A 27326-nucleotide genomic window follows, 5' to 3' on the forward strand; every position below is an offset into this window, starting at 1 on the left:
ATACATTATCTCCAAGCTAATCCTAATCCTAATCTTATTTTAAGACCATCTAATGATTAAAGCTACCGAATCATCGAAGCCCTTCTTCTTTTTTAATTTTTTATTGGTGGGAAAACCCTCTTCTGCTTCAGGATTCAGACACCTCCACCTGGAAAACTTAAATCTAACTCGCCACCTGTCTCAACCTTTCCACTTAAACACCCACTGATTTTCTTTTGTCGTATGCTTATATTCCCTGTTCCTCGGACATTATTAAATGCCCAAACTCCAACGATCTCCGTGTCCGACTCAGAGCTCTCCCTCTCACCACAACATGTCGTTGAGCAGCGGCGGCTCAGAAATTCTCGGCAACATGTCCGCGAGAAGTTTCAGCGAGATATCGGAAGTGGAGACCTTCAAAGTCGGATTGGATCTCGTATCGGCCGCCCGGCGAAATATCGGATTCCTGAGAACTGTGGCCGAGTCTCAGTGGCTTCACCAGAAGCCAACGGTTATTGAAGCCATAAGAAGGTCATGGTCAACTCTAGCTCTGAGCTTTTGATGAAGTATTCTGATCGGACGGTGGATGTTAAAGATTTCTGGATTGGTTTTGCAGGTACAATGAGCTTTGGATGCCGTTGGTTTCTGATCTGACGGTCGAGTCAACAACTCCTCCTACGATTCATCCTCCTATAGACATTGAGTGGGTTTGGTTCTGTCACACTCTGAATCCGGTATGCTTCTTTTAAAGTTTTCTTTGGCTGCTGGGAAAGTTTGAATTTTTCATTTATGTAAATTTTTTAAGGTTGTTGGGTTTTTCTGTCAGGTTTATTACAGGCAATACTGTGAGTCAAAGTTCTCAAAATTGATAGGAAAAGCAACCATTTTTGACGAAGAGAACGAAGAGTACGCATTAATGAGGTGCAGAGAATTATGGGTCAGAAGGTACCCAAATGAGCCATTTGAGAATGAAGTTGATTCTGATTCAGATGTGAGGGTTCCAGAAGCAGCCAATGAAGAAGAGCTTTTGGAGGAAGTGAAAAAGAATAGATTTTTGTATTCGAAATTTTCAGAGCCATACAGGGCTGAAATTGTGTATTTGATAGCAGCAAGACAGAGGTACAAGAGGTTTTTGTTCATGGTGCAGAGCTCCATTGATTTGTGTTCTTCTTTGGTGCCTGCCTCTGATATTATGCTCATGTGGCTATCCCATCAGGTGCGGTTTGGGTTATTTTTATTATGGCCAAAATTAAAAGATTGAATTTTTACAGTTCCTTTTGATTAAATTACTTCTTGGTTTCTCACTCTGTTTTATATGAAGCAGAGTTACCCAACAGTATATGCTGAAGATTTGAAAGAGATGGAAGGTGATTTGGAGAAGGTGGTAAGCTTGTGGGCCACCGTCAAGGAAAAAGAGGTGGAAGAGACCAAGAAGCTTTGGGAGAGGACGTTTGATCAACCGTATGAGAAAGCTGGTGGAGAAATAGCTTTGGAATTGGATGGAGGTGTCTCATTCAAGCCGACAGTTTACTGGGAGGTATCAGATACAGATGTCAATACGAAATACAAGCCAATGCATCCCAGATTCTTACTTGAGGTCAGTTTTTGCATTCTCTTCCTCTGTCTCTCTCTTACACCTAACTTTGCCGACCCTATCTTAAAGAAATCATGAGGTAGATGGAGGACCAAAAGTTCCACTTGGTGAAATAGGCACAATGGAAGTCCCCTCTGGGCCCAAAGTGAGTGATGGTTTGCATATATTGATAAGACTGGCAGTGGGGCATGCATTAGAGAAATTTGCATGAAAAAGTAAAGGAAAGAAAATTATCACAAATAGCAATTTTATGAAAATTAAGAAAGAATATTCTTATACTTAGAAACAGAGGAATGCCAACAGTTGTGTATCTTTCAATCTGATTATGACTGTTTGACTAGTGCTTTGAAATTGTCTTCTTCTCTTGTAGTAATTAACTTCTACTCAAATTACATCCTCTGAACTTTTAATATGCTTCTATCGTGCTTTTATATTTTAAGTTCATCAAAAGCTTAAAAAGGAACTAGAGAAGATTAGTAAGTAAGTTAAGACATCTGTTTTTATCTCAGTTTTATTACACTGATGGTACCTTGATACCTCAATGTAGGTTTGTGTGTTTGTCAGGCTGAGGGATAAGATGAAGGGAATGCAAGAGGATATGACACGCAATGTCCTTCGTCTTCGAATGGTGAGGTGTCACAGGGAGTTAAAGCTTGAAAAACCCGTCCCTGACTTTCCCTATTCATCATGGCAAAAAGCTTGGCATCTCTACTGTGAGTTTGGAACCAAAGGAGTCATATTTGAAATTCGCAAGCGTGGTGGCTCATGTTTTAAAGGAAGTAGTGTGCAAGAGACTGTTACATTCCATTGGAATGACTTACTTAGAGCACCCTCTCTAACTTTGGAGAAGGAAGATCAACAAGTTAAAATTGTTGCTTCAATAACTCCACCAGTTCAAGCACCATACCTGTTGAAATGTGTGCCAGACCGTGTCACAGATGATTCTGGGGCAATGATATCAGATCTGATTCTGAGAATGAACCAGTATCGTCCCCAAGAAGGCCGGTGGTTGTCTCGCACTGTTCTTGATCATGCAGGGAGAGAGTGTTTTGTGATTCGAATAAGGTTAAGTTCTAACAGCTTATCTTTTTTTATCAGGGGAAGGACAATTTTAATCTTTTGACAGTTACGACCTTTTTCAGACAACATTGTATCAGTTACTTAATTGGATACACATTAATTGCAGGGTGGGAGAAGGGTTTTGGAGAAGAGGAGGCGAAACTCCATCAGCTGTGAAATGGGAGGATAGGGTTATAGAGATTCGAGAAGGTTCTTGGTCGTATGTTGCTGGTTCCATTGGGAGAGCCCCGGGTATGTTGTATATATCTGCATGGGCTTCTTAAAGACTATTATCTGTTTACAGTTGGTGCTTAATTGCATTTGTTTGGAATCAAATTGTAAACATTTTTCTGCCGTTGTAGTACAGTGAAACTGGTAGGAACAGCCATACCGAAAGAACCACCAGAACAATGGAAAGCTGCTTGGAATTTTTCAACAGGAGACGAACTCATGATACAGTGGGAACTGTCATCATCAAAATCAGGTCTGAGTTTTGGTTTAAAAAATCCAGCTGCAGAATCAACGGTACGTTGGCAATTTCTTTTCTCCAGTCCATGCATATGTATATAGTTTCGCATAATTTGGTTTGAAAACCAATCATATATTGCAGGTTAAGCTGTTGAAAGGACGGAAAATGCAGTATCAAGTAAAGAAAAAAAAGTCACTGACCAAAGATGAAGAGTGGCAAAATGAGGAAGAAGGTGAAGAGGAAGAAGAAGATGAAGAAGAAGAGGGCTTCCTAACGCTTGTCCGGTACACAGATGATAATCCAAACGGACGAGCAACAGCTCTTTTAAATTGGAAGCTATTGGTAGCAGAATTGATGCCTGAAGAAGATGCAGTATTGGTGCTTCTTCTATGCATTTCTATACTAAGAAGTGTATCAGAGATGAAAAAAGAAGATGTTGGATGTTTGCTAATCAGAAGAAGACTAAAGGAAGTAAAACTCGGGACTAGAGATTGGGGTTCTGTGGTACTTCACCCTTCCTCAAGTTCATCTATTTCTTCACCATACCTTCAACCTTGGTATTGGAATGCAAAGGCAATTATAGCATCAGATGGTGCAGGTCACGTTACTAGGCAACCAAGTATTAGTTATTCACCAGAGGAAGGTGGTGATAAGTTTTACAAACGAGGGATACTGACATGAGAAACGATGACCATTTTTGTACTTTTGTTTTTAGGCTTGGGATGAGAATGTACATACACAATCTTTCATGATATTCACTCAAAGATTATTTTCTGGACTATGTGCGCCCACCGGCGGATTCATTAATTTTTTTGGTGGAGGTATAATACAGAGAGAGCTAAATAAGAAAAAAAAAATAGAAAAAAACACGCAGATGGAAAATAAAAACGTAGAATTCTTGTCTTGCACGCACACTTGATAAAATTAGGTGATGTTAAATTGGTTATTTACAAAGAGAACTCCCAATCCCACTTAAATAAGGAATTGTGCAAGCTTTATTAAAGCCCAAGCAGTGGCAGGTTTCCTTTTATTTATTTATTTATAAAAAGCCCTTGGCTAGGATTTTTAAAAAAAAATTAAGACAACGCGCAATAAGACTTCTCTTAGGCTTTTCGTTGAACACCTACTATGCAACTCCAAGGAGTAGGAGAGGTGCAATATGTAGCACCTGTGATGGCTTTTCGCCTTATTAGGTCCGCTACTGTGTGCGCCTTCCATTTGAATTGTTTTTAAAGATGGCATATTTGCTAGCAATTTTGGATTAATTAAATGTAAGAGGCTTGTAGCTCAAGTGGTTAAGAGCATTTATCTATGCATCCTATGTTTGATTCCTCATTTTCCATTATACAAGTGGATTAATTAAATGTAAGAGGCTTGTAGTTCAAGTGGTTAAGAGTATTTATCTATGCATCCTATGTTTGATTCCTCATTTTCCATTATACAAGTGGATTAATTAAATGTAAGAGGTTTGTAGCTCAAGTGATTAAGAGCATTTACCTATGCATCCTAGGTTCGACTCCTCATTTCTCAATATCACTTGTATAATAAGAAAAAAGAAAGGGAAAAAAAAGAAAAGAAAAGGTGGTGGATTGTATCCTAGGTTCGACTCCTCGTTTCCCAACATCATTTGTATAAGAAGAAAAAAGAAGGAAAAAGAAAAGAAAGGAAAAGGTGGTGGATTAAAATTAGTACATAACATACAACTTTTTTGCCCCCAAAGTAAACTGATATGCTCAAGTGTTCTTAGAAGTCATCTAACACACCTTTTAGCACTCATTTCACGTTTAGTGGAAATATAATTATATTAATTAAGCCCTAATTAAGATGGATGGGTTCAATATAACAGAAGAGAAGTATTATATGTAAAGCAGTGTGAAACGGATAACTTGTTTGAGAAGGCAGCCTAACGTGTCGGTCCCAAAAAGCATGGAATATTAGGGGCTATGCCCTAAAAAAGAAAGCATGACTTAGAGTCAGACTTTGTCTAGAGAGAAAGCACAAAAGAAGGTGAATTAATAACTCCAAGCACAAAACCTTTCCTCTATAAACAAGCCATTCCCATATTTCTTCATTCCCTCAGGTATAAATAAATTTTATACTTTTCATACGACCACAAAATTCATTTCCTTTCTCCCTCCAACAGAACCAAAGATGGGCTTACCCAATTTTCTGTCTGTTCTCATTATTCTATCTTCATTTTCATGTTTTTCATATGGAGTTACTTCTTCAAAAGACTCCATTCAATCCATGGTTATGCAAACTTGCACTGAAATTGAAGACCAAAATTCATGCCGCACAAATGTGCAAGCTGAGCTCAAAACTATGGCCCCTGACAATCAAAATTCTGCTTCAATCCTAACTGCTGCGATTAGGCACACACTTAATGAAGCAAGAGCTGCAATCCAAAAGATCACAAAGTTCAGTTCTTTATCCATCAGTTACAGAGAACAACTAGCAATTGAGGATTGCAAAGAGCTCCTAGACTTCTCTGTCTCTGAGTTGGCTTGGTCTTTGGGTGAGATGAACAAAATCCGAGGTGGTGACAACAATGAACACTATGAGGGAAACTTGAAAGCTTGGCTAAGTGCTGCCCTTAGTAACCAAGATACCTGCCTTGAAGGTTTTGAGGGAACTGATAGACGTCTCGAAGATTTCGTCAGGGGAAGTTTGAAGCAAGTCACACAGCTCATTGGTAATGTCTTGGCCTTGTACACTCAATTACATAACTTACCCTTTAAGCCTCCTAGAGATCACGGCACCCCGGTGAATAAAAGTTCATCATCAGACGATCATTTGCCGGCATGGATCAGTGAGGGTGATCAAGAGCTGCTTCGATCCAATCCACAATCGGGTATGCATGCACATGCTATTGTGGCAGCAGATGGGAGTGGCAAGTACCGTACAATCACAGAAGCTGTTAATGCAGCTCCAAACTACAGCAGCAAGAGGTACATAATATATGTGAAGAAGGGAGTTTATAGAGAAAACATTGACATGAAGAAGAAGAAAACCAATATTATGTTTGTAGGGGATGGGATTGGACAAACTGTGGTAACGGCTAGACGGAATTTCATGCAAGGATGGACTACATTTAGAACTGCAACTGTTGGTAAGTACCTTATATTCCATTCTTATATTATATTTTACTTTTGAAGTATTTTCATTAGAATGTATCGGATCCCAAATGCTTAAATTATCATAGAATAGGTCAACAATCTATATCAAGTTTAATTATTAGGAATGTAGCATGTTATGTTACATATCTTTTGTCTATGGTTCAAAGATTTTTGTGCACTATAAGTTCTTCTTTTCTTGGGATGCAATTATGCAAGTGACATATTTTCTAAATATTACTATGGTTGCAGCCGTGTCTGGCAAGGGATTTATAGCAAGAGACATGACATTTAGAAACACGGCAGGGCCGGAAAACCATCAAGGCGTGGCGCTTAGAGTCGACTCCGACCAATCGGCCTTCTTCCGGTGCAGCATGGAGGGTTACCAAGACACCCTCTATGCTCACTCCCTCCGTCAATTTTACCGTGAGTGTAGCATCTATGGCACCATAGACTTCATATTTGGCAACGGTGCAGCTGTGCTACAAAATTGCAGAATCTACACGAGAGTCCCCCTACCATTGCAAAAGGTCACAATCACAGCCCAAGGCAGAAAAAACCCACATCAAAGCACTGGATTTGCAATCCAAGACAGCTATATTCTTGCCACTCAGCCAACATATTTGGGCAGGCCATGGAAGCAATATTCTAGGACTGTTTTTATGAACACTTATATGAGTGGGCTTGTGCAGCCCAGAGGGTGGCTTGAGTGGTACGGCAACTTTGCTTTGGGCACCTTGTGGTATGGTGAGTATAAGAATTATGGGCCGGGTGCTTTGCTACCCGGGAGGGTCAAATGGCCCGGTTACCATATTATCAAGGATGCTGCAGCGGCTAGCTTCTTCACTGTTGGGAGGTTCATTGATGGAAGGGCTTGGTTGCCATCAACAGGTGTCAAGTTTACAGTGGGTTTGAGAAATTAAATCGTTAATGGAATTATTTGGACTAATATTATATAGATCGCATCTCTAATAAGATGGTTTTCATTTGTATCCTTCTCTAGCTTAGTAGTAGCAGATATATGACCAAACATAGTTAAAAATTAGTATTTATTTCTCATTTACATGAGATAATGGAAAATAAAGAGAAAAATTAGTGGTGTCTAATTTTTCTTTTTGTATTATTTTTGTATTCATTGTTTTTGTTTAATTATCAGTTTAAACCAAAAAAATAAATGGTCAACTTGAAACCTCTCATTTGGTTCTCTAATTTCATTTTTCTGTTATTTGTAAAGTTTATATCATCTTCATAATTTAGAAATTCGACACGAATTTTTTTTATAATTTATTGACTGTCGGAAACCTCTAAACTTTTAATTACACATTTTATGTTTTGTTGATATCACACCGAAGAATTTCTACTCCGACATTAAGGCTAGTTCTAAATTCGGAAAATTTAGACAAATTTAAATTTGAATTTTTAATTACAGTTGTATATTCAAATTCAATGTAAAGTTTTCAAACGTAGGTAGTTTTCTTCAACACTTCCCCAAACTATCGAAGTTACTAACAATTTAGATAGCTGGCGTGCAAACGACTTGGGGACTAGTTAACTGACCTAATATTGAATATTAATTTTTAGCATGCCTAAAAGTAACTGTGATTCTAATTACTTTAAAAAATCTTAACTATGGGGTCATATTATTGATGCTCTGTCCTCTGTGAGATGACAAAGCCTTCTCCATTGAGTTTAATTTTTACTCGACTTCTGTTTTTCACCTCTCCCTTTTCTTGTTTTGGAGAGAGAGTAACAACATCTAGCTTGGCATCGAACCTTCCTTTCCCTCCAAGCCTCATATTTTTTTGCGACTGTTACAACTTTATTACCACCAACATTCAAATCTGTCCTCCTCTATTCACCCTTATAAATTCACAATTCTCTTATGCATCAATTTCCAAACACACAACAGAGGGGGCTAGCTAGCTCTCTTTTGCCTCATAGCTTCATTGGGAGATTTTGTGACAAATAGAGAAAGAAAAGGACTAATTGTTGTATTCAATTTAGAAAAATTCTCTTCGAAAACCATCCAAAATGGCGTATTTGAAAGATGCAGAAGTGACATCCAAAAGAAGAATTGCTATTATTGTGGTTTCTGGGTTTTTCTTGGTATCAATGGTGGTGGCATTGACTGTTGGTGCTGGCATAGACAAGGGTTTCCACCTAAACCCATTCTCTGACAAGAGAGGCAGTTCCACTGACAAGTCTGCTTCAACAAAAGCCATCAAGGCCATTTGCCAGCCCACTGATTACAAGCAAGAATGTCTCAGTAGCCTCAACTCTGCAGCTGGAAACACCACCGACCCGATACAGCTGATCAAGATTGGCTTCCAGGCTGCAATGAAGCAAATCTATGAGGCTACCAAAAAATCCTATCTCTTGCAGAAGCTTGAGAAGGACCCCAGAACCTCCATGGCCCTTGACACCTGCAAAGAGCTCATGGAATTGGCTGTTGATGAGCTCAAGCAATCTTTTAACAGACTAGGGGACACTGAGAACTTCTACAAATATAAAACATTCATCATGGATTTGAAGGTTTGGCTGAGTGCCAGCATCACATACCAAGAGAGCTGCTTGGATGCCTTTGAGAACACTACTAGCTCTACTGATGCAGGGGAGGAGATGAAGACTCTATTGAAGACCTCTATGCGTTTGAGCAGCAATGGCCTTGCCATGGTCTCCCAAATCTTTTCAGCCCTCACTGACTTAAACAATCCTGACCCAAGCCGCGGCCGCCGCCTCCTTTCGTTTGATGGCCTCCCAATTCTTGGTCACGGGGATCTCGAACTCCCCGAGTGGTATGAAGCTGGAGTCAGAAAACTCCTCACAATCAGCAATGCTCCAGCTCCCAAGGCTAATAAGCCCGACGCCATTGTTTCCAAGGATAGAAGTGGGAGCTACAAGACCATATGTGAGGCGCTAGAACATGTGCCCAAATATGGCAATGAGACCTTTGTCATCTACATCAAGGAAGGAGTCTACAATGAATCTGTCCGAGTTAACAGGAGCATGACCAATGTGATGATGATAGGAGATGGCGCTAATAAGACCAGGATCACTGGAAACCATAATTTTGTTGATGGCACGCCCACCTACCGTACTGCCACTGTTGGTAAGTAGACAAATGCTTATGTTGTTGAACTCTAAATCTAATTAGACATGTCATTAGTTTAATTTAAATGAATGGATGCATGCAGCTATCTACGGAGACCACTTCATGGCAATGGATATTGGTTTTGAGAACTCTGCTGGTCCAGAGAAACATCAGGCTGTTGCATTGAGGGTGAGCGCTGATGAGGCCATCTTCTACAAGTGCTCAATGGATGGGTACCAAGACACACTTTACACGCATACTCACCGCCAATTCTACCGCGACTGCACCATCTCCGGCACCATAGACTTTGTCTTTGGTGATGCTGCAGCAATCTTCCAAAACTGCACTTTCGTGGTCCGCAAGCCATTGCCAGACCAGTCTTGCATTGTGACAGCTCAAGGCAGGAAAGAAAGGCGCCAGCCATCTGCAATTGTCATCCAGAACAGCACCATCACCGCTAATCCCGACTACTTCCCTGTCAAGAATGTGAACAAGGCATATCTTGGCCGTCCATGGAAGGAATATTCGAGGACCATCATCATGGAATCATACATTGATGATATGATTCAACCAGAAGGTTGGTTGCCTTGGGCGGGTCAATGGGGGCTCAGGACATGCTTCTACACAGAATTTGGCAACACAGGCCCTGCCGCTAACAAGGCAAGGCGTGTGACATGGCAGGGGATCAAGCAGATTACCCGGAGACGTGCAGCACAATTCACACCTGGGAAGTTCTTTAGGGGTGATGAGTGGATTAAGCTCTCCGGAGTTCCTTACGTCCCAGGCCTTACCACTAATCGGCGGTCAAAAAATGCAACCACAACTAGATCGGTTTTGAGAGGCTTCTGAGTTAATTGATGGTGTTTCAGTTGTTTGTATAGCTACGTGAAACTTGATAGAATCAATTCTTCCAACATTATGGAATGAGTAGTTTGCATGAATAGTAGTTTAGTGTCGGTGGGAGGCAAACCATGAGGAGAAATTATGGTAACCAAAATAACCCATGAATCGGGATTAGAAATATAATGCATTCCCCAAATGTACTAAACAACGTTCTTTTTCAGGTGAACTGAAACACCATTTTGAAATTATAGGAACTATTGGCGTTTAAAAAAGAAGCAAGTTTTTACTAACCAAGGTTGAAAACAAATTTACCCAACAGAGTAATGAAGTAAACACGATACCAGACACCTAAAGAGAAGTAAAATTGGATTCCAGAAATAACACTTTCAATTCTAATTAGCTCAAACCCTAAATCCCTTGCTGTTTCTCTTTCCTCTAGCCTTCTCAAACTTCCTTCCCTTCGATCGGACATAAGGTTTGGTGTGACTGTGTGGCACACCAGGTGCGGGACCAAAGTGTTTCACTGCTTCACGTGCATTCTTTGGTCCTCTGAGGAGAACCTGCAATGGCAGCAAAAAGAAGCTTACTTGATATTAAGAGACAAGATTTCTAATTTAACTAACAGTGACGTTATATGGTGCTAAAAGTTCATACCACATTCTGACCCAATGGTGCCCTCAAAGCAAGCTGATCAAATGTTAGGCACTCTCCTCCTGCCTTCTCAATCCTGGCCCTTGCAGTCTCAGTAAACCTGAGTGCTGTAACCTTCAATTGAGGAACTTCATAAACGCGAATATCATCTGTCACAGTCCCCACAACCACAGCAATCTTGTTGTCCTTTCCTTGCATATAACGAATCAACCTTGAGAGAGAAAGTGGTGCCTTGTTGACTTTGCTCATGAATAGACGTTTGAGAATGACCGCATTGAACTTGCTTCCAGTTCTCCGGACAAGAAAGCGGTACAGCTGATTAAGGAAAAACCAAGTATCCGATCAGACAACACATCCATATCATTATAGTATACAAAAACAGTACAATAAGAAAAACAAAAGCATAGAAATAAGGGAGAAATCATGAATCCGACTAAAAAATATCTGGTTACAAACCTCAAAGGAACAAAATTTGAAAAATATGAGCTAGTTCCCTCAGAATTTTTTTAAAGATATAATCATGCAATAATCAGCATTAGCATGGTTTAAAAGCATCACAGGGAACATTTCCTACATAGTTCAGCATCATTAAACAATGCTAAAGAATTTTGAGATACAAAATGAAAGAAAGCAGCTTTCTAGATAATCTGGATCAGAAAACAATTCTAAAAGAAAAATAAATTCAAACGATCCAAAGTATTAAAAAAACAAATTGCAGCAAATTACACCAAACGGTGCTCTATTCTATCGGAATGTAATTCAAAATCCTTAAAAGAAATAACAGATGCACTTTTTCATTATAAATCAGACTTGACAAACCGAAGTTGCGAAAGGCTCAGATAGATGTGGGTTAAGTCTATTCCCTGACCTACAAAAGGTCTCGTAATGAGCTGGGATACACATATATCATCATTGCAGAAAGAAAAACCAAATTATTCAAACCCGAAAATGAGAGATTTTTACAGAAAATGGAACACAAAATATTCAATCTTTCATTTGCTATAGATACACATATTTCCATTCCTAAACATATTTAGTATATGTATATTTTACAACAAGCATTCTTCAAGTAAGATACATAAGGGCAATGAAATCATACCCACATACAAAAAGTCGTATAAACGCAAATAAGCACAAAGACAAAAGTATATACCTTGACGAGAAGCTTGAGATAAATATCATCGGACTTGGGCGCAGTGCGCTTGGTCTTCTTGCTCTTACCTCCTGCAACAAGATCGATACCCTGTTTCGAACCAAACGCAATATATAATTCAAATGGAAATACAGTAACATACATGTAATGCAAATAGAGATAGAGAAGAGAGAGAGAGAGACCATTGGAGCTGTTGGTGTAGAAGCTCGGTTGCTCTGGTTGGGACGCCGCTTATCGCCGAGTGGACAGACCCAAATGAAGCTAGGGTTTTGAGAAGCTTTATACAATTAGTATTGATGCTGCTAGTGTCGGGCTTTTTATCAAGTGTGTCAGGGTCTATTGTTTCTAATGGAGCTTCGGCCGCACACACATTGGGTTTTGTTGAAGTGTGGTCCAAAAGGAGCCCTAGTAGTTTTACACGCTTGTGTTCTAGGCCCAGTATAATTATCAGTCTAACCCAAGAAAATGTAGAACAGAAAACCCCAATTTTTTTCAAGCCCGGCCCAATAAGAGCTTAAAGTTTTGGGTTGATGAGCGTGTAAAACGATGATAGTGTGTGTGAGAAACCTTTCTCTTCCAAATTACTGTTGCTTGTATTAAATTTTTTTTAATAATACGATAACTTTGTTCCCTCTCATTAAAATTATAGCTCCCCCACTCGAGCAGAAATATACACTCCTATGAGTACCGACTGTTGGAGATGTATCAACTGTGATTATCTAGAAACAGAAACTATTAGCTTGCTTTTGGCCTGATTCTTTTTAACCCATATTTACTTTGAAAAAGAGAAAAAAGAAAAGAAAAAGGGAAATGATTCGTTTGATATGATTTGAGAGCCGCTATATTGCGTTTGAACGAAAAGGCTATCAGGAAACCAGTGAAAGTACGTTCTGGAATGCTATAATGAAGCTTAATATACACATGCTCAACAAAAACCAACGCAAGCCATTCTAAATCCCTACCCTCAAATTTTGCTCTAATGAGCAAATTTTGACCAAAAGGAGTCTAAACCCAGAAAAAAACCTCTTCCCTGCACAAGCAATAACATATGCAGTTATGATTTACAAATTTCATAAGAACTTTTGTGCAATAAAATTATCGGAAACTTTCAATATGATCAAGCCTTCAACTTTGGGATTAAGAAGGCGCTGCTTCTCTCTTGCCAAGCTCATCTATTAATAGAATCCAAACTCGCTAGCATCAGTCGGGCTTGTTGTATCTCCTAATTGAGCTGTGAGAAATCTCCAAATAATCAGTTCTTTCCAGTTTTAGGAAGCTGCCCCAAAGAAACACAAAATTACGCCGTCATGATTAGATATCATCATACGTACATCATGAAAATAAAATAAAGAACGGTACACATACCTTTTTAAGAGTTAACTTGGATGAATTAGAACCACTTGGGGATGCTTTATTATCCACTGGTTTTAATATCTCAAAGGAACACACTAGACCTTCGTCAACACTCAATAGAGCACCGGCGTTATCAAACTCCCCGCCATAGTTTGGAGCTGAAAATATAGTGACTAATCTTCGTTTTGCAAAAAACTCATAGCCGTCCTCCACCACCTACAGTGTAAACTTATTATAACCATTAATATGGGCAAGTTGGATTACGTGATCACGAAAATAATTTGGCAAATAGTCCTAAGGCTGTGCACATAAGGACGCCTAGAGGTAATGCCTGCAATGTTTTTACTAGAACAAAACACAGTGGACGTCATTTATAAAACTAATAGGGGAAAGGAGAAAGAAGGGGCAGGGAGGCTTATTTTGGCTACACATATATACAGTTACGTCATTTGTATTGTAACTTGGATTCAAGTTCCTCAAATAGAAATAGGATTACCTGATGACCCCGGCAAATGAGATCAAGTTCATTCTTATCTAAAAACTCAATAACTTTATCAGCTCCAAAAGTGCAGGAAACACCTCGATCACTCTCTGCCCAGCCCTCAATCCTAGCATCAGGATCAGACCAAAGCAGATCGCATAAAAGACCATTATCTGGAATGTCAGTTGGCCTTTGAAGTTCCTTTATTTGATCCAAATTTTCCAACTCCGGTGACAGCCCCCCATGCATACAAAGTATCTTTTCATCAATAAGTGCAGCGACAGGCAAACAATTAAAGCACTCAGTAAATATTTTCCAAAGCCTAACATTAAATCTCCTTTTACACTCATCATAGAACCCGTATATTCGATTAATCTTTGCATCTTCATGGTTTCCTCTCAAAAGGAAGATTTTGTCAGGATATCTTATTTTATAGGCCAGAAGCAAACATATTGTCTCCAAACTTTGCTTGCCTCGATCCACATAATCTCCAAGAAACAGGTAGGTTGCAGAAGGAGGGTAACCACCATATTCAAATAGCCTTAGCAGGTCTTGGTATTGTCCATGTATATCACCTGTAAGACGCCTGCAATATTAGGAACACCAAGGACACAGAGAAATATAAGGAGATAATTGTTATGTTTTCTTTCAACTATCATTTCAGCCCTGTATTTGATGCAAGCTACATTAGAGCATCATTGATACACTGTCCCATGATGTACAACAAGAGGACCAAGAAAACAAAATGATACCAAGTACTCAAAATGCAGCAAAGGAACATCCAAATCAAGTTGTTTTCAAATCCTCTTACAAAGTTTAAAAAAAAAACTGGCCATTACGAAATAAAGTTATTTCTTTGCCTTTCATGTTTATCATTGAGCAGAAAATGAACATTATTAGTCAGAAATTGCATCTAATTAACAAAATGACATACAATGCGACATCTCGATCACTCAAATAGATGTCCAATTCATCTAATGAACATAGCATAAGAACGATCATATTTTTCTCAAAATTCAAACAGAATACTCCAAAAGTTCATTATCCAATACAGGGCATGAGAAACGCAAAATTGTTACATCCCAATTTAATCCAATTATCAATTCCGACATCATTCTTATTCAATACCAATCTTTTACATAATCATCCAGAAGCATGAAAGCACAAAAGAATAAATGATCCTGGTAATTGGACAATTCAAATTACCATCATGATCATGAAAAATACTGTGAGAGAGAGAGAGAGGATGAGAGAGCTGACCACATATGCGAACCGGAGCTCGCACCTCAAGAAGATTAGGCTGAGAAAGGAAGATTTGGCGGGCGTTGACGCAAAGTTGACGGATCTCTGCCTCTGATAGCTGCACTTGTTTTCCTCCTTTGCCTTCCAATAGCCTCCTTATTATATCATCCAATACACCCTTATCCATCATCCCCTCCATTGTCATCATCATCATCTCCTCTGCCTCTTCTGCTCCAAACGATGCACCAAATCTCCAAAGAACCCAGATTGAAATTGTCAAAAATTGGAGAAGAACGATAGAGATTTGGGAAAGGGGTAGCTTCCAAATCCAGAGAGATTAATCAAGAATTCAACTTTATAGATAGAAGAAGAAGAAAGATGAAGTGGGTCAATAAAGGAAAGCCAATAATTTATTGGCAGCAAAAGTTGAAAAAGAAAAAAACAGAAAATGAGAACAGAGAGAGATGGCCAACTGAGGAGGAGGTAAGATTAAAGCTTTGGATTCCAAGGAGAAGCAACAAAAGGAAATTGAGGAAGGAAGCGAATGATGGGATAGATAGAGATGGGTTGGCAAATTTTTGGCTTGAATGTTTCTTTATCTTATTTTCTATTTTTCTACTTCCCCCTAAATTTTTCTCGCAGTGCCATGTAGATCTCAGTTTTGTTGAAACCTTCAAAGTTGGACGACCAAGTGCGCCAAGAACATAGACCGGCGCATGATAGCAACATAGTACACGTGGATAATGTTCTTGGGTCCTCAGTCATCACCAATGATGGTGAGCATGAGAACGTGACCTCTACATTCTTCTTTAGTTTTCTGTATGAATCTATCACATTACGCATCTATTATTCATTTTAAACTTTCTTGACCCCTAATTTGTAACAAGGTCTGTCGTTATGTATATTAGCCACCATAGTTATTATAAAATTTGAAATTTGGCACAATTAGTGCCGTTAGCATTATTGATATAGTAAACAGGGTTGTTGTTCTATGAGGTCAATCATGTCATGATATTTTTTATTTACTAAAGTTGTACGACTTTTTTAAGTTTTAAAGAAATAAGAAAATTTTGAATTTATGTGCTAAGGTATGTTGAGCAAGTTTTATATTTCCTATATTGTGGTTGGGTGTGTTGAGTAATAGGGTTTTTGTACTTTCGGCCTTTGCATCTTTGAATTTCTTCCAATGTTTGTGAGCACAATCTGTGAGAGGCATGTTGTCATAGAAGTGAGAGCAATCTTCCAATGTTTGTTTGTCTAAAGTTTATGCAAGTTCATTGGTCCTTCAATATAGAATTTGCAGGTGGGCCCTCTACCTTATATTTTTGGTTTTATATTCGCACTTGGAGCTCCAGTAGTTTTGAGAGGTCATGTGCTCCATTAGTGGATTAATTAGTGCGTGGCGGCCAAAACAAGTGAGACGATATTAGTTAACTGGATCAACATTTCCTTGGATAAATAGGTACCGTATATATTACATACATATGAGAGACAAATTTGTGAGAGATTTGAGACTTTTATCTTACAATAAAACATCAACCTGTTAACTAGTTCATCAGGCAAGAGAAGAGAGGAACAGTGGGACAATCTTATTACAAGCTATAATTAAGCATCAATTGGAATCGGGTCGAAACAACGATAGAACCATGAATTTTTATAGGAATGAACTATAAACATATCTATACATTTATCATTTAAGGATTTTCTAGAACTAAGTAGATAAATTGTTTCAATAATGGGGAGGACTAATTTCCTCTAAACACGGGTGAACTTACTAACAATTAGCACTAAACTCTTAATTTTTTTCGCTGAACTTTAACCTAGCCCACTCTAGTCTAAGGGTGGCTCCGCCCTTGGTCGAAAAATGTGACGGTGTATTGAAGAACCTTCTCCCAAGATTGTTGATCTCTATCTTCGTTGTTGGTTTTGTACAATTCAAAACGATTTATTGGGAAGCTGAGGCTAGCAATGCTCTCATCCAAAATGGTAACTTTTTCTTGGGCTTTTATCCTTTCTTCCTCTGTCAGGTTCGCATAAAGGAGACTCAAATGTGGCATATGAGGTTCATGACAACCTGCTGCAATTTTAAATGCTCTCATCCAAACTGGTAACTTTTTCTTAGCTTTTATCCTTTCTTCCTCTGTCAGGTTCGCATAAAGGAGACTTAAATGTGGCATATGAGGTTCATGACAACCTGCTGCAATTTTAAGGACAAAGTAGCAGCATTAGTCCCACCCTAAATGGGTGTTTTTCCCCTGAGCTTTGTCTCATATCTGGGGCTCCACTTTGGTTTCCTTCAGTTTTTTTCTGGTTTTCCTAAGTTACGCCCACTTTGTGAGACCCTATATCTCCCATCTCTCCCTCTCCTTTCCTCCCCAGCCACCTTCACTTTTCACCCTCCACTTCTTACATCTACACTCTCCTCATCTCTTCACTGTTGTGATGCTGTCCACCCATGGCCAGCGACTTCGTCTGGTCGCCAGTTCTCAACCACCACCGTTTGCTCCTCGGTTCCGCGTCCGCCGCTCCCGTTGTTCTTCCTCGGTGGTGGGTGGTGGTCCGTGGCTGCTATTAAAGTGCATACTGCACTTAACTCTTGGATTATGGGAGCGCTTCCGCGCGGGTGGCTTGCTCACCCCCATCTTCCGTTGGCCTTTTTGGTTCCCCTTGGTATCGATTACTTCTCCTTGGTGATGGTGGATCTGCTCTGGTGAAGATGCTGGCTTGCTTGTGGTGCGGCTGCTCCTGTTCTAGATCTAGGGTTTCTTTGTTTAATGTTTTATGGGCTTTGTTGTTTATCTGTCTTTGTATCTTTGGGCCTGCTTTATTTGTTGGTGTTGGGCTGCATTTGGATTGAGTTCTCCTCATTAGGGGTGGTTGCGGTTCGGTAACCGCGAAATTTTACTCAAACCGCAAACCGACCGACTATTTGCGGTTTGGTGATTTTTGAAACCGCAAACCGACCGCGTTTTGCGGTTTACCGCATTGCGGTAAACCGCAAAAATGCGGTCGGTTACCGTGAATTTGCGGTTTAAAACCGCAAATTCTCAAGCATTCACAAAAATATAAATTTACAACCTAAATAAATAAATACATAACCTCAATTTCTCAAGCATATATAAATTCACAATCGATTCCAATTCTCAAGCATTCACAACCTAAGAAAATTAAAGTTACAATTCCAAACATTCCAATTAAAGTTAAACTTCTCAAGCATTCCAATTCCAAATCCTTTAAAGTTACAAACCAAAAGCAAAATGAATTAAAGTTACAACCAAAAAGAAAAATCCAATTCAAAGTTAATTAAAGTTACAAACTAAAAGGAAAAATGCAATACACCAATGTTACAAACTCAAGTGTTGATATATACTTTGCGGTTTGCGGTAACCGCAAATTTGAAAATTAAATACCGCAACCGCAACCGCAAATGCGGTTCGGTTCTTAATACCGCGATTGCGGTTCGATTTACCGCGATTGCGGTTTTATTGCTGTAAAATATCGGTTGGTTTTTGCGGTTTTTCGGTTTTTCGGTTTAAAATGCCACCCCTACTCCTCATTATAGTCTAAGCGCCTCATTTTGTAATGTTTCCCATTATTAATGAATAGAGTTTCCCTTGACCCAAAAAAAAAAAGGTAGCAGCATTAGTTCACAATCTAAGATTCTAGAATCTTCTTCATTCTCTAAATCCTCAACAAACCCATAACAAGAAATCTACAGAAAGAATATGGAAAATTTATTTTAAACAAATATCGAGTAAATAACTTACAGCTATAAAGGTATCGAAAATAGAAAAGAAGCGTCGAGTATCCTCCAAATTCTAGAAAATAAATCCTCTATTATTACAATAACCACCTTTCATTCTTACATTAAATTGCAAGTAAGTTTACGTCATTCTTACATTAAATCCCAAAAAGTAATCTCATTGTCCTTGTTTGAACCCTAATCAAATCTATGTTATATTCCTATTTAGATCGGTGCATTAGATGCTAAGTTATATCAGGTTTGATAAAATTTTAAATTAGGTTGAGGCCTTAAACCTTGTAAAATAAGGAAAGTTTTCAAGCCAATTAAAGGGGTCCAGTTTATTTCCTTTTGTGTGAATCATTGCTTGATGAGCTTAGAGTGTTAGTCAAGTCAGCTCTTGGTGATGAGTAGAGACGATATGACTTAGTCCTATATAAGTTTAAGGCTTTGCTCTTATTAGATACATTCTTTAACCCTAATCTCATCATAAAGAGAGAGTTGAAACAATTTCTGAGAGATAGTAGAAGTCTTAAGCCGTTCGTGCCTTTTTGCTCGTGTTGCTGCTGCGATTGAATGAGTTCGGAGATCGTGTACTCAAGGAAGATGGCGCCAAGTATGTCTTCTATGTATTTCAAATTGTGTGAAAGATCATGGACCTTATAGAAATCTAACATTTGGTATCATAGCACATGGTTACTCACATACGCTAAGATCGTTTTTCAAGCATGCCTATGCCATGACTGTTTTGGTTATGTTTAAAATTTTGATGACAATTTAGATATGTTTTCTAAATACTATGAATATTAAAGAATTTGGAAAACTTTAAGCCTATTTTTGACCTCCTATATGACCCTAAAATGGCGTTATATCACAGCAAAGCGTGAGTTCTGTTAGTTATGCCATTCCCTATTTGGAAAGGTATAATGGGAAAAACGGACACCAAAACCCCTAAAACACTGTTCACATCAAAAACACTATTCACAAATTTTTTTAGGGTTTTCTCTTAGATTGTTTGGTTGGTTATTTTCTGTGCTAGATAGGAATTTGTTTTTGTTTTGAGAATTAACAAATTTTTCATAACAAAACCAAACCTAAATACTCAAACCCTAAAGAAATAACCAAAATTGCATCATAACTAAATTACTAGGTAAGTTTCTTCAACAAATAGAATCTATCCTGTAATCTATTTATGATGGCACAAAATAACACGTAATTTGTTGTGAGCTATAAGTAATCTCTTGCCACAATGTGTGATACTTAATTAAGGAAGCTTCCATATGTTATTTGTTAGTTTTGTGAATTAAAGTTAAACTGGAAAACTGTTTTCTCTTAACAAATTGAGAATCGATTTCTTAGGAAGTACTTATACTTTCTTTTGCAAATCCTTACAGCATCGAATCCTTCCTCCATCAATTCCTTGTAAATTGAAACACTCACTATATCAATTCAAAAGATGGAAGTTTGATTTTAAAGTTATTCTTGGAATGAATGAGATAGATTATTATCTCAATCATGATTGTATTTAATTCAAGCTAGTCCTTTCGTTTATGTATCTTGTAGTACGACTCCGAAAGCTTAGGAAAAACGAGAAGCATCTAACATTTAATAGATGCCACTCGTGTCAACTTATCACGAATGAGATTTTAGTAAAAAATATAAGGGAGCTAATTAAGAAACGGAATGAAGATTAATTGGAGCGGAAAAGGATTGAGGTGCAACGACGATGTTGACTTTATCGAGGACCCATAAGGAGGTACACTACTACAAGGGACAGTCTTAGGATCGCCGTAAAGTTTTGGATATTCGTAGGGAACAGAGAGTTGATGTGGAAGTCAGTGGAGTAGTTAACCTATTCAAGATATATTTTAGAGTTAGATGATGCAATTTTAGTACCCTCAATGAAAAGGAATTTAATTTTTGTTTTAAGATTGTCAAGACTTAGTTTTTGTTTTGAATTCAATAAAGATGGCTTCACAGAGGCTTGTTGGCTATGCTGATGCGAAACTTGGAAAAGCAGAGGTTGATTACATCTCTACTTCAGGTTTTCTTTTCAAGATGGCAAAAGCAGCTCTTGCTGGGAAGAGTGCTAAACGATCTGGTGTTTCGAGTTCAATTATGTTTTCAGAATACATAGCTTGCTATGAAGCCACTTCTCATGCAGCATAGCTAAGGAATTTTATCAAAGACATTAAAGTGGTGAACTCGATTTCAAGACCAGTACAAATATACAATGACAATACTATGGCTTGTTTTCACTGCATGAACAATAAGATGTCGTTTGCACTTCAGCACATTGATAGAAATTGTTTAATAGTGAGGGAGAAGGTAGTAGACAAACTAGTAATATTTGATCATATCATAACTCAAGATATGATTGCTGATTCGTCTACAAAGGTTCTGCCTTCATAAGCTTTTCTGAGACATGTTGAGAGCATGAGATTATTTCCTAGCTTTGATGCTGCAATCTAGTTGGAGTCTTGTTATGATAGTTCTCAAGTATGTCTAATTTTGCTGTTTTCTGGATTGAGGGATTTGCATTTAAGGATGTTAATTTGATTGACAGTTTTTATTATTAAAGAATTTCTATCATTTTGACTATTTAGTTGTTTAAACTTATTATGCATTTTGTTTATGTATGTGAATTTATGGTCTCTTTCAGATACTATTATTTTAATAACATTGGGATTGACTCTTGCTAAGTCATAAATGGGTATATGTACTTAAAAACATAAAGATTCACATTACGAATCAGTACATGTTAAGGTTTGCGTTTGTACATAAACAAAATGCATTATGTGATTATAGATGACATGTTTTTAATAAAGCAAAGCCTAATCGCTTTTCACTGTAGTTTGAAGGGAAAGACTTAACTGTTTTAAACTTATGGCCAATAAAGATTATCAAACTTTTGCAATACAGAAGCTTAGGGCTCTAGTGTTTGATCTAGTGGGAGAATGTTATATTCCTATATAGATCTGTGCACTAGATGCTAAGTTATATCAGGTTTGATAAAAGTTTAAATTATGTTATACCTTGAGGCCCAAAACCTTGTGAAATAAGGAAAGTTTTGAAGTCAATTAAATGGGTCATATTTATTTCCTTGTGCGTAAACCGTTGCTTGATGCGCTTAGAGTGTTAGTCAAGTCGGCCCTTGGTGATGAATAGAGACGACTTGACCTAGCCCTATATAAGTTTAAGACCCTGCTCTCATAAAAACACGTTCTTTAACTTTAATCTCATCATAAAGATAGAGCTGAAACAGTTATGAGAGAGAGAGCATAAGTCTTAAGCCGTTCGTGCCTTTTTGCTCGTGTTGCTGCTACGATTGAATGAGTTCGGAAATCATGTACTCAAAGAAGATGACGTCAAATATGTCTTCTATGTATTTCAGATTGTGTGAAAGATCATTGACCTTATAGAAAATCTAACAATCTATACAGATGAAAAGTAATAACATGAAGTGCAAACCAACTTACTTGATGGATGAAGAGCGAAACACACTGGTAAAAGAATTTTCGAGTAGCCACATGACCAACTTAAAAACTTTGCTGCTGGAAATTTTCACAAGCCTTTGTGAAGCCTTCGACTGCTCTTTCATGGCTCAAATGAATGGACCCCACAATGGTGATGTGGGGCTCAAAATGGGGCCCACCAAACTCGGTCAAGAGGCCCTCCATCACCATCTTTATCCTGCATACCACATCATCGGATGGTATGGCCCACATCATCGGATGGTATGGCCCACACCGTATACATGTGCATTTTTTCCTGCACATCTTAGTTTTTTGGAACAAGAAGCAGAAGAAGAGTATTCTATTCAAGTTGATGAATTAAAAAGAAGTGTGCATATATGAAATGGAGAAAGAATAAACTTATTACCAACATGGACACGCATTAATGGCCATTGCCGATCGAAAGGCCGTTGTGGTTTTTTTCTAACTGAGTTGGAAGAATGTGGAGAAGTGATGGAAGAGGAGGCTGAGAGTTTTCAACAATTTGTTTGGGGCAGGGCGAGATTAGCTGTTATAATTACTGGTTGCTAATTAATATTGCCACAAGTATAATTTCTCCCCATTATGAAGTGTGGAAATGCTATAATAATTAGGGCAAAATTAAAACGCCACATATCATGTCTTCTTCTTTTTTTTTTTTTTTTTTTTTTTCTGGTGTTGTTAAATAAACTCTAAAATTAACTTAGTACACCTTACTATCAAACTTTTTATTTTATTTTTAGGACCTTTCCTATTGAGAAGGGCGATAGTATACTAAACTCACACACACTACACGGTTGCTAGAACTCGAACCCATGAGCTTTCCATGGAGGAGCAATTGTTTCAAACCACTACGTTAGTGGGTCCTTTGCAATAGAGGTGTCAAACGGGCCGTGCCGGCCCGGCCAGTCCCATTTAAACTCGTGCTTTTAACATTTTCGTGCCGTGTCATGTCGGCCCATTTAATTTATCAGGCCGTGCTGTGCTAGCCTATTTAGTAAAATCATTGATCCCGGCCCTGCCCAAAGCCCATGTCCATATTGAAACGGGCCAGGCCGGTCTCATGCCGTGCCCGTGCTCGTGCTCATGCCATAATCGAGCCCAAGAACTAACCTATTTAATTTGAAATTTTTTCACTTGATTTTTTTTTTGCCCACTAGATAATTCAAATTATAAACATTAAAAATATAATTAGAGACAAGAAATGATGAACTACTTGAAAACATTAATCAATCAAACATCCAAACAATATAAAGGGGCGGAGGGCAAAAAGTGTCCAACTCCACAAAGTCCACTTTAACTTTTCTTCTTTAAACAGCTTATTATTTTATATGTGAAGAAATGTCTTGCTTTGATTATAAGATAAGCATATATAACATATGCATTGATTAGATATCAAGTCCAATGTTGTTTAATTAATTTGTAGTTGATATGTTTAATTAATTAAGGACCCAAGTAATTTTCCTAAAATGAAAGACATCAAATATATGCTTATGATAAAAAAAAAAAAAACATATAAACAATGACACTAGATGTCAAATTATTGCATTTTGAATTTTGAGAAGAAAAAAAAAGTTAAGTGGGCTGGGCTTGAGCCGTGCTTGAAGCGGGCTTGGGCTCATGGTCGTGCTTGAAGCGGGCTCGGGCCCTGCCCATGTCGGGCCATGGGCCGGTCAGGTCCATTGGACCTATTTTTTGATCCTGGCCCGGCCCAAGTTTTCATGCCGTGCTGAGCATGGCCCATTAATATTCATTGTCGTGCCGTGCCGTGCTGTGCCTCATTTAAACAGGCTAGACTCGTTCCGTGCTGGGCCAATCCGTTCCGTTTGACACCTCTATTTTGCAATATCAAAATTATTTATTGAATTATTGAATAACCATAATATAAAATGACCAAAAAGGGCCATCTAGAATCCATGTGCGGGAAAGATTTTTCTTCTTCTTTTAATCGTTTATTGGATCTACTGGTTCCATTGGAACGCAGGTGCGGAAAATATTTTTTTTTCTTCTTCTTTTAATCGTTTATTGGAGATTAGAATACCTGTATGCAGTTCTTCTTAGAAGAGCAAACTATATTGATAGAAGGTTTGAAGCTCAAAATATAGAATTAGCATAATTTTCTACCATACTGGTGTGGGAGTAGCATCTTGTTGTATAAGCAGCACATAAATCAGAAAGTTTGTTAGGCACAAATTTTTATGTAAATCTGGAGATAATGGTCTTTACAAAACTCAGAAATCTACTTTTGATATATATAATATATCTCTTGTTTTTAAACTTTATTCATTGTGGAAAAAAAAACCCTTTTTCTTCTTAATGAAACAAATTATGGGCATCACAGCAGTTGCTTATAATCAGAATCTGCTATTTCTACAGACGTTGGACATTGTGGCAGCGAACCCAGATAAATTCAGAATTGTAGCGCTAGCAGCTGGTTCACAAGGGTCTTGTGGACCACCAGGAATGGGACAAAGTTCCTTTTTATTTGGTGTTGTGTGATAGAGTGATAGAGTGTATTAGGAGGTACTAGTACCATGGGTGTTTTTGGTAGTTAAATAAGATGTATTTAGTTAATTTTACGGTTCGTTTAACAACACATTTTTTTTCTTTTTTTCTTTTTTAATCAGGTGGGACATTTGCAGACATGCGTAGCTTTGTCAATTTTCTTCTAAACAACTTCTTCTCCCCTCAACTCATATGTGATCGTTAAATCCTTAAAGAAATGAGTGTTCTGATCACATTAACCTAATTAAGAAACAGTTTTCAGCGTTTACCTGGCCGCTTCTAATTTTGATCAATTCACCAGGGGTTTATTTCACACCGTTTAGGGCATTGAATCCGTTAAACTTGAGAGTGATAGACTAGTATCTTAAAATCTGTATATGTAATTTCTCAAAGTCTGTTAATTTTCATAACTGAATGTTAGTATTGTAAGAAGCCAAAATGTGTAAGTGGTGGTGCTTTATTCTAGGACGCCAAATTACTTGGTCACTGTATTATCCATTCAATAACGTTCGGCCAGGATCTTAGTCATTTTTCACTCCTCAGACGCTGCCCTGAAATGCAGTTCTTCTTTTTCTTTTCTTCCCCTTTTTCTTGGAGGTTATAAATATTCTAATTTGACATGACTATTTCACGGAGCTCTATATTTAATTGTTTGAGGCATACGAAGAGTCATTAATTCTGTTGGAAATTTTATTGCTTTGCCATTTCCCATTATCAACCGCAAAAGTGAGTCATCGGACTTTCTGCAAAAATGAAAGCACCATTGTTTTCCTAATAACTTCGTTTTGTTATGATCCATACTTTGGATTCTAACTTATTTTCATTATGATTTTCTTCAGGATGACATTCACACCGCGTAAGAAAGAGATCTTAATCGACATCCTAGTAAGACTTCCTGCAAAATCACTCGTTCGATTTCTGTTTACGTGCAAAGTATGGAGTGATTTGATAAGCAGCTCGAGTTTTGTTAGCACACACCTAAACAGGAATGTCACAAAACATGCCCATGTCTATTTCCTTTGCTTCCACCACCCAAATTTTGAATGTTTGGTCGACCCTGATGACCCATGTTTTGAACAAGAACTTCAATGGTCTCTTTTTTCTTACGAAACATTTGAGCAGTGCTCCGAGTTAAGCCATCCCTTAGGGAGCCCAGAACCTTATCGGATATATGGTTCAACCAACGGTTTAATTTGCATTTCGGATGCGATATTGAGTTTGGAGAGTCCTATACACATATGGAACCCATCGGTCAGGAAACTTAGGACCCTCCCAATGACCACCAACAACATTGAATTTAGCTACATTGATCTCCACTTCGGGTTCCACCCCGGAGTTAATGACTACAAGGCTGTACGAATGATGGGTATTGACAAAGATGCCTTCGCGGTTGAGATTTATAGTCTTAGCACCGATTCTTGGAAGCGGATTGAAGTAATTCCTCCTTGGTTAAAATGCGATTGGCAACATTATAAAGGGATATTTTTGAATGGAGTAGTATACCACTTAATTGAGAAAGGTCCTACATTCAGCCTTATGTCATTCGATTCAGGCAACGCAGAATTCGAAGAATTCATAACACCAGGTGCCATTTGTCGTTCACGGGGGTTATTTATTGCCGTTTACAAGGAACAAATTTGCTTGCTTTTTGACTTTTATTGTTGTGAGGAGGAGGGCATGGAAAAAATTGACTTCTGGGTTCTAGAAGAAAAACAGTGGACACAATTGGCTCCTTTTGTGTATCCTTCGGACTCTTATAAGATAATAGGGATTAGTATAGATAATGAACTCTTATTGAGAAAACATGATTTCAGTAGTGTAGGCCTAGCAGATTTGTATTTGTGTAATTATGAATCTAAGCAGGTCCGTCAAGCAGGAATTAAGTTGGCCGTCATGGAATATGGCCACCATGAACTATTTTTTGCAACTACTTACATAGAAAGTTTGCTCTTTCTCAATAAATCATTAAAGAGAGATGTGTAACTTCTTGAGGGACATGACCAGTTAGATATTTTAGAAGGTTGAGCGTTTGAGTTTTTTTTTTTTTTTTTCTTCATTTTTTTTCTACTTTATTTTGTTTTGTATGAAAAAACAAAAGATGTATCGAACTGAGTTGAACATGTTGTCAATTTGATACCTCATCTTAAAACTTTGCAATGTTAGACATCTGTCTCATAATATCCATTCAGTTGACGGTTAATTGATGATGTGGCAAATGAGACTTAACTATTTGAGTTCAATTTTCCTGTTTCTATTTCTCCTGTTCCCACATGTTTCCTTTTTATTTTGTTGACATGTGTCCTCACTTAACATGCCACAAAACACTGTTAACTTTGAATCAAATTATTTATAAATAAAAAAAACTCAAAAGTGAAGTAAAAGATAAAACGCAGCAGCCACCCACTGGACCTCAACCGCCACCCACCACAACCACCCCACCCCAGTGGCGACAATCCCTTTTTATTTTTATAGATGCAATCATGGAGGCGTTGTTGTCTTTGGATTGCATTGATTTGGGAATAGCCGGGCCATGAAGAATATTTGTGGGACATGCGAA

At 38.2% G+C, this 27326-nt stretch overlaps 6 protein-coding genes and 2 non-coding genes across 11 annotated transcripts; 4 read left to right on the top strand and 4 right to left on the bottom strand.

Moving 5' to 3' along the window:
- Nucleotides 1-169: 169 nt before the first annotated feature.
- Nucleotides 170-3882, top strand: LOC117631144 (glycine-rich domain-containing protein 1). 2 transcript variants are annotated; one of them, XM_034364121.1, is made up of 8 exons: nucleotides 190-510; nucleotides 596-713; nucleotides 806-1195; nucleotides 1304-1576; nucleotides 2121-2638; nucleotides 2760-2884; nucleotides 3000-3157; nucleotides 3243-3882. In XM_034364121.1, exons 1-8 carry the CDS (start codon nucleotides 257-259, stop codon nucleotides 3780-3782), a joined length of 2376 nt encoding a protein of 791 aa, XP_034220012.1. In that variant the 5' UTR covers nucleotides 190-256; the 3' UTR covers nucleotides 3783-3882. The 2 variants fall into 2 exon arrangements, with proteins under 2 accessions (XP_034220014.1, XP_034220012.1); XM_034364123.1 differs by lacking the exon at nucleotides 3243-3882 and having other exon boundaries at nucleotides 170-510; nucleotides 2995-3108.
- Nucleotides 3883-5163: 1281 nt separating this feature from the next.
- On the top strand, nucleotides 5164-7304 carry LOC117631145 (putative pectinesterase/pectinesterase inhibitor 22). Its single transcript, XM_034364124.1, has 2 exons — nucleotides 5164-6210; nucleotides 6467-7304. The coding sequence occupies exons 1-2, from the start codon at nucleotides 5253-5255 to the stop codon at nucleotides 7135-7137; spliced, it is 1629 nt and encodes a 542-aa protein (XP_034220015.1). The 5' UTR covers nucleotides 5164-5252; the 3' UTR covers nucleotides 7138-7304.
- A 941-nt stretch (nucleotides 7305-8245) lies between these two features.
- On the top strand, nucleotides 8246-10154 carry LOC117630594 (putative pectinesterase/pectinesterase inhibitor 28). Its single transcript, XM_034363295.1, has 2 exons — nucleotides 8246-9323; nucleotides 9409-10154. Exons 1-2 carry the CDS (start codon nucleotides 8246-8248, stop codon nucleotides 10152-10154), a joined length of 1824 nt encoding a protein of 607 aa, XP_034219186.1.
- Nucleotides 10155-10292: 138 nt separating this feature from the next.
- Nucleotides 10293-12258, bottom strand: LOC117631147 (60S ribosomal protein L18-2-like). Its single transcript, XM_034364128.1, has 4 exons — nucleotides 12135-12258; nucleotides 11953-12042; nucleotides 10803-11114; nucleotides 10293-10708 (listed from the first exon to the last, which is right to left on the bottom strand). Exons 1-4 carry the CDS (start codon nucleotides 12135-12137, stop codon nucleotides 10550-10552), a joined length of 564 nt encoding a protein of 187 aa, XP_034220019.1. The 5' UTR covers nucleotides 12138-12258; the 3' UTR covers nucleotides 10293-10549.
- Nucleotides 11288-11364, bottom strand: LOC117633303. Its single transcript, XR_004586616.1, has one exon. It is a non-coding gene; the product is annotated as a small nucleolar RNA snoR53Y (small nucleolar RNA).
- LOC117633299 lies at nucleotides 11627-11716 on the bottom strand. The gene has a single exon (XR_004586612.1). It is a non-coding gene; the product is annotated as a small nucleolar RNA snoR69Y (small nucleolar RNA).
- A 512-nt stretch (nucleotides 12259-12770) lies between the features above and the next one.
- LOC117631146 (serine/threonine-protein phosphatase PP1) lies at nucleotides 12771-15729 on the bottom strand. Of its 3 annotated transcripts, none has more exons than XM_034364126.1 (4): nucleotides 15047-15729; nucleotides 13802-14361; nucleotides 13318-13521; nucleotides 12771-13183 (listed from the first exon to the last, which is right to left on the bottom strand). In XM_034364126.1, exons 1-4 carry the CDS (start codon nucleotides 15240-15242, stop codon nucleotides 13175-13177), a joined length of 969 nt encoding a protein of 322 aa, XP_034220017.1. In that variant the 5' UTR covers nucleotides 15243-15729; the 3' UTR covers nucleotides 12771-13174. The 3 variants fall into 3 exon arrangements, with proteins under 3 accessions (XP_034220017.1, XP_034220016.1, XP_034220018.1); XM_034364125.1 differs by having other exon boundaries at nucleotides 12771-13228; nucleotides 15047-15723; XM_034364127.1 differs by having other exon boundaries at nucleotides 12771-13228; nucleotides 13802-14372; nucleotides 15047-15158.
- A 9670-nt stretch (nucleotides 15730-25399) lies between these two features.
- LOC117631815 (F-box/kelch-repeat protein At3g06240-like) lies at nucleotides 25400-26910 on the top strand. Its single transcript, XM_034365129.1, has 2 exons — nucleotides 25400-25495; nucleotides 25609-26910. Exon 2 carries the CDS (start codon nucleotides 25610-25612, stop codon nucleotides 26750-26752), a length of 1143 nt encoding a protein of 380 aa, XP_034221020.1. The 5' UTR covers nucleotides 25400-25495; nucleotide 25609; the 3' UTR covers nucleotides 26753-26910.
- The last annotated feature ends 416 nt before the right edge of the window (nucleotides 26911-27326 follow it).

Source organism: Prunus dulcis, chromosome 6 (genome assembly GCF_902201215.1).
Source record: "Prunus dulcis chromosome 6, ALMONDv2, whole genome shotgun sequence".
Classification (NCBI taxonomy): Eukaryota; Viridiplantae; Streptophyta; class Magnoliopsida; order Rosales; family Rosaceae; genus Prunus; species Prunus dulcis.

Bases quoted from the DNA above. Each gene is read 5' to 3' on its own strand.
- LOC117631144 (XM_034364121.1), top strand. From the start codon at position 257: ATGCCCAAACTCCAACGATCTCCGTGTCCGACTCAGAGCTCTCCCTCT. The intron at 714-805 runs GTATGCTTCTTT...TTTTTCTGTCAG, and splicing joins TCTGTCACACTCTGAATCCG to GTTTATTACAGGCAATACTG. The intron at 1,196-1,303 runs GTGCGGTTTGGG...TATATGAAGCAG, and splicing joins TCATGTGGCTATCCCATCAG to AGTTACCCAACAGTATATGC.
- LOC117631145 (XM_034364124.1), top strand. From the start codon at position 5,253: ATGGGCTTACCCAATTTTCTGTCTGTTCTCATTATTCTATCTTCATTT. The intron at 6,211-6,466 runs GTAAGTACCTTA...CTATGGTTGCAG, and splicing joins ATTTAGAACTGCAACTGTTG to CCGTGTCTGGCAAGGGATTT.
- LOC117630594 (XM_034363295.1), top strand. From the start codon at position 8,246: ATGGCGTATTTGAAAGATGCAGAAGTGACATCCAAAAGAAGAATTGCT. The intron at 9,324-9,408 runs GTAAGTAGACAA...GGATGCATGCAG, and splicing joins CTACCGTACTGCCACTGTTG to CTATCTACGGAGACCACTTC.
- LOC117631147 (XM_034364128.1), bottom strand. The intron at 11,115-11,952 runs GTATATACTTTT...TTCCTTAATCAG, and splicing joins ATCTCAAGCTTCTCGTCAAG to CTGTACCGCTTTCTTGTCCG. The intron at 10,709-10,802 runs GTATGAACTTTT...CTGCCATTGCAG, and splicing joins CACCATTGGGTCAGAATGTG to GTTCTCCTCAGAGGACCAAA.
- LOC117631146 (XM_034364125.1), bottom strand. From the start codon at position 15,242: ATGATGATGATGACAATGGAGGGGATGATGGATAAGGGTGTATTGGAT. The intron at 14,362-15,046 runs GTCAGCTCTCTC...GGCGTCTTACAG, and splicing joins AGCTCCGGTTCGCATATGTG to GTGATATACATGGACAATAC. The intron at 13,229-13,317 runs GTATGTGTACCG...TCTTTGGGGCAG, and splicing joins CCAAGTTAACTCTTAAAAAG to CTTCCTAAAACTGGAAAGAA.
- LOC117631815 (XM_034365129.1), top strand. From the start codon at position 25,610: ATGACATTCACACCGCGTAAGAAAGAGATCTTAATCGACATCCTAGTA.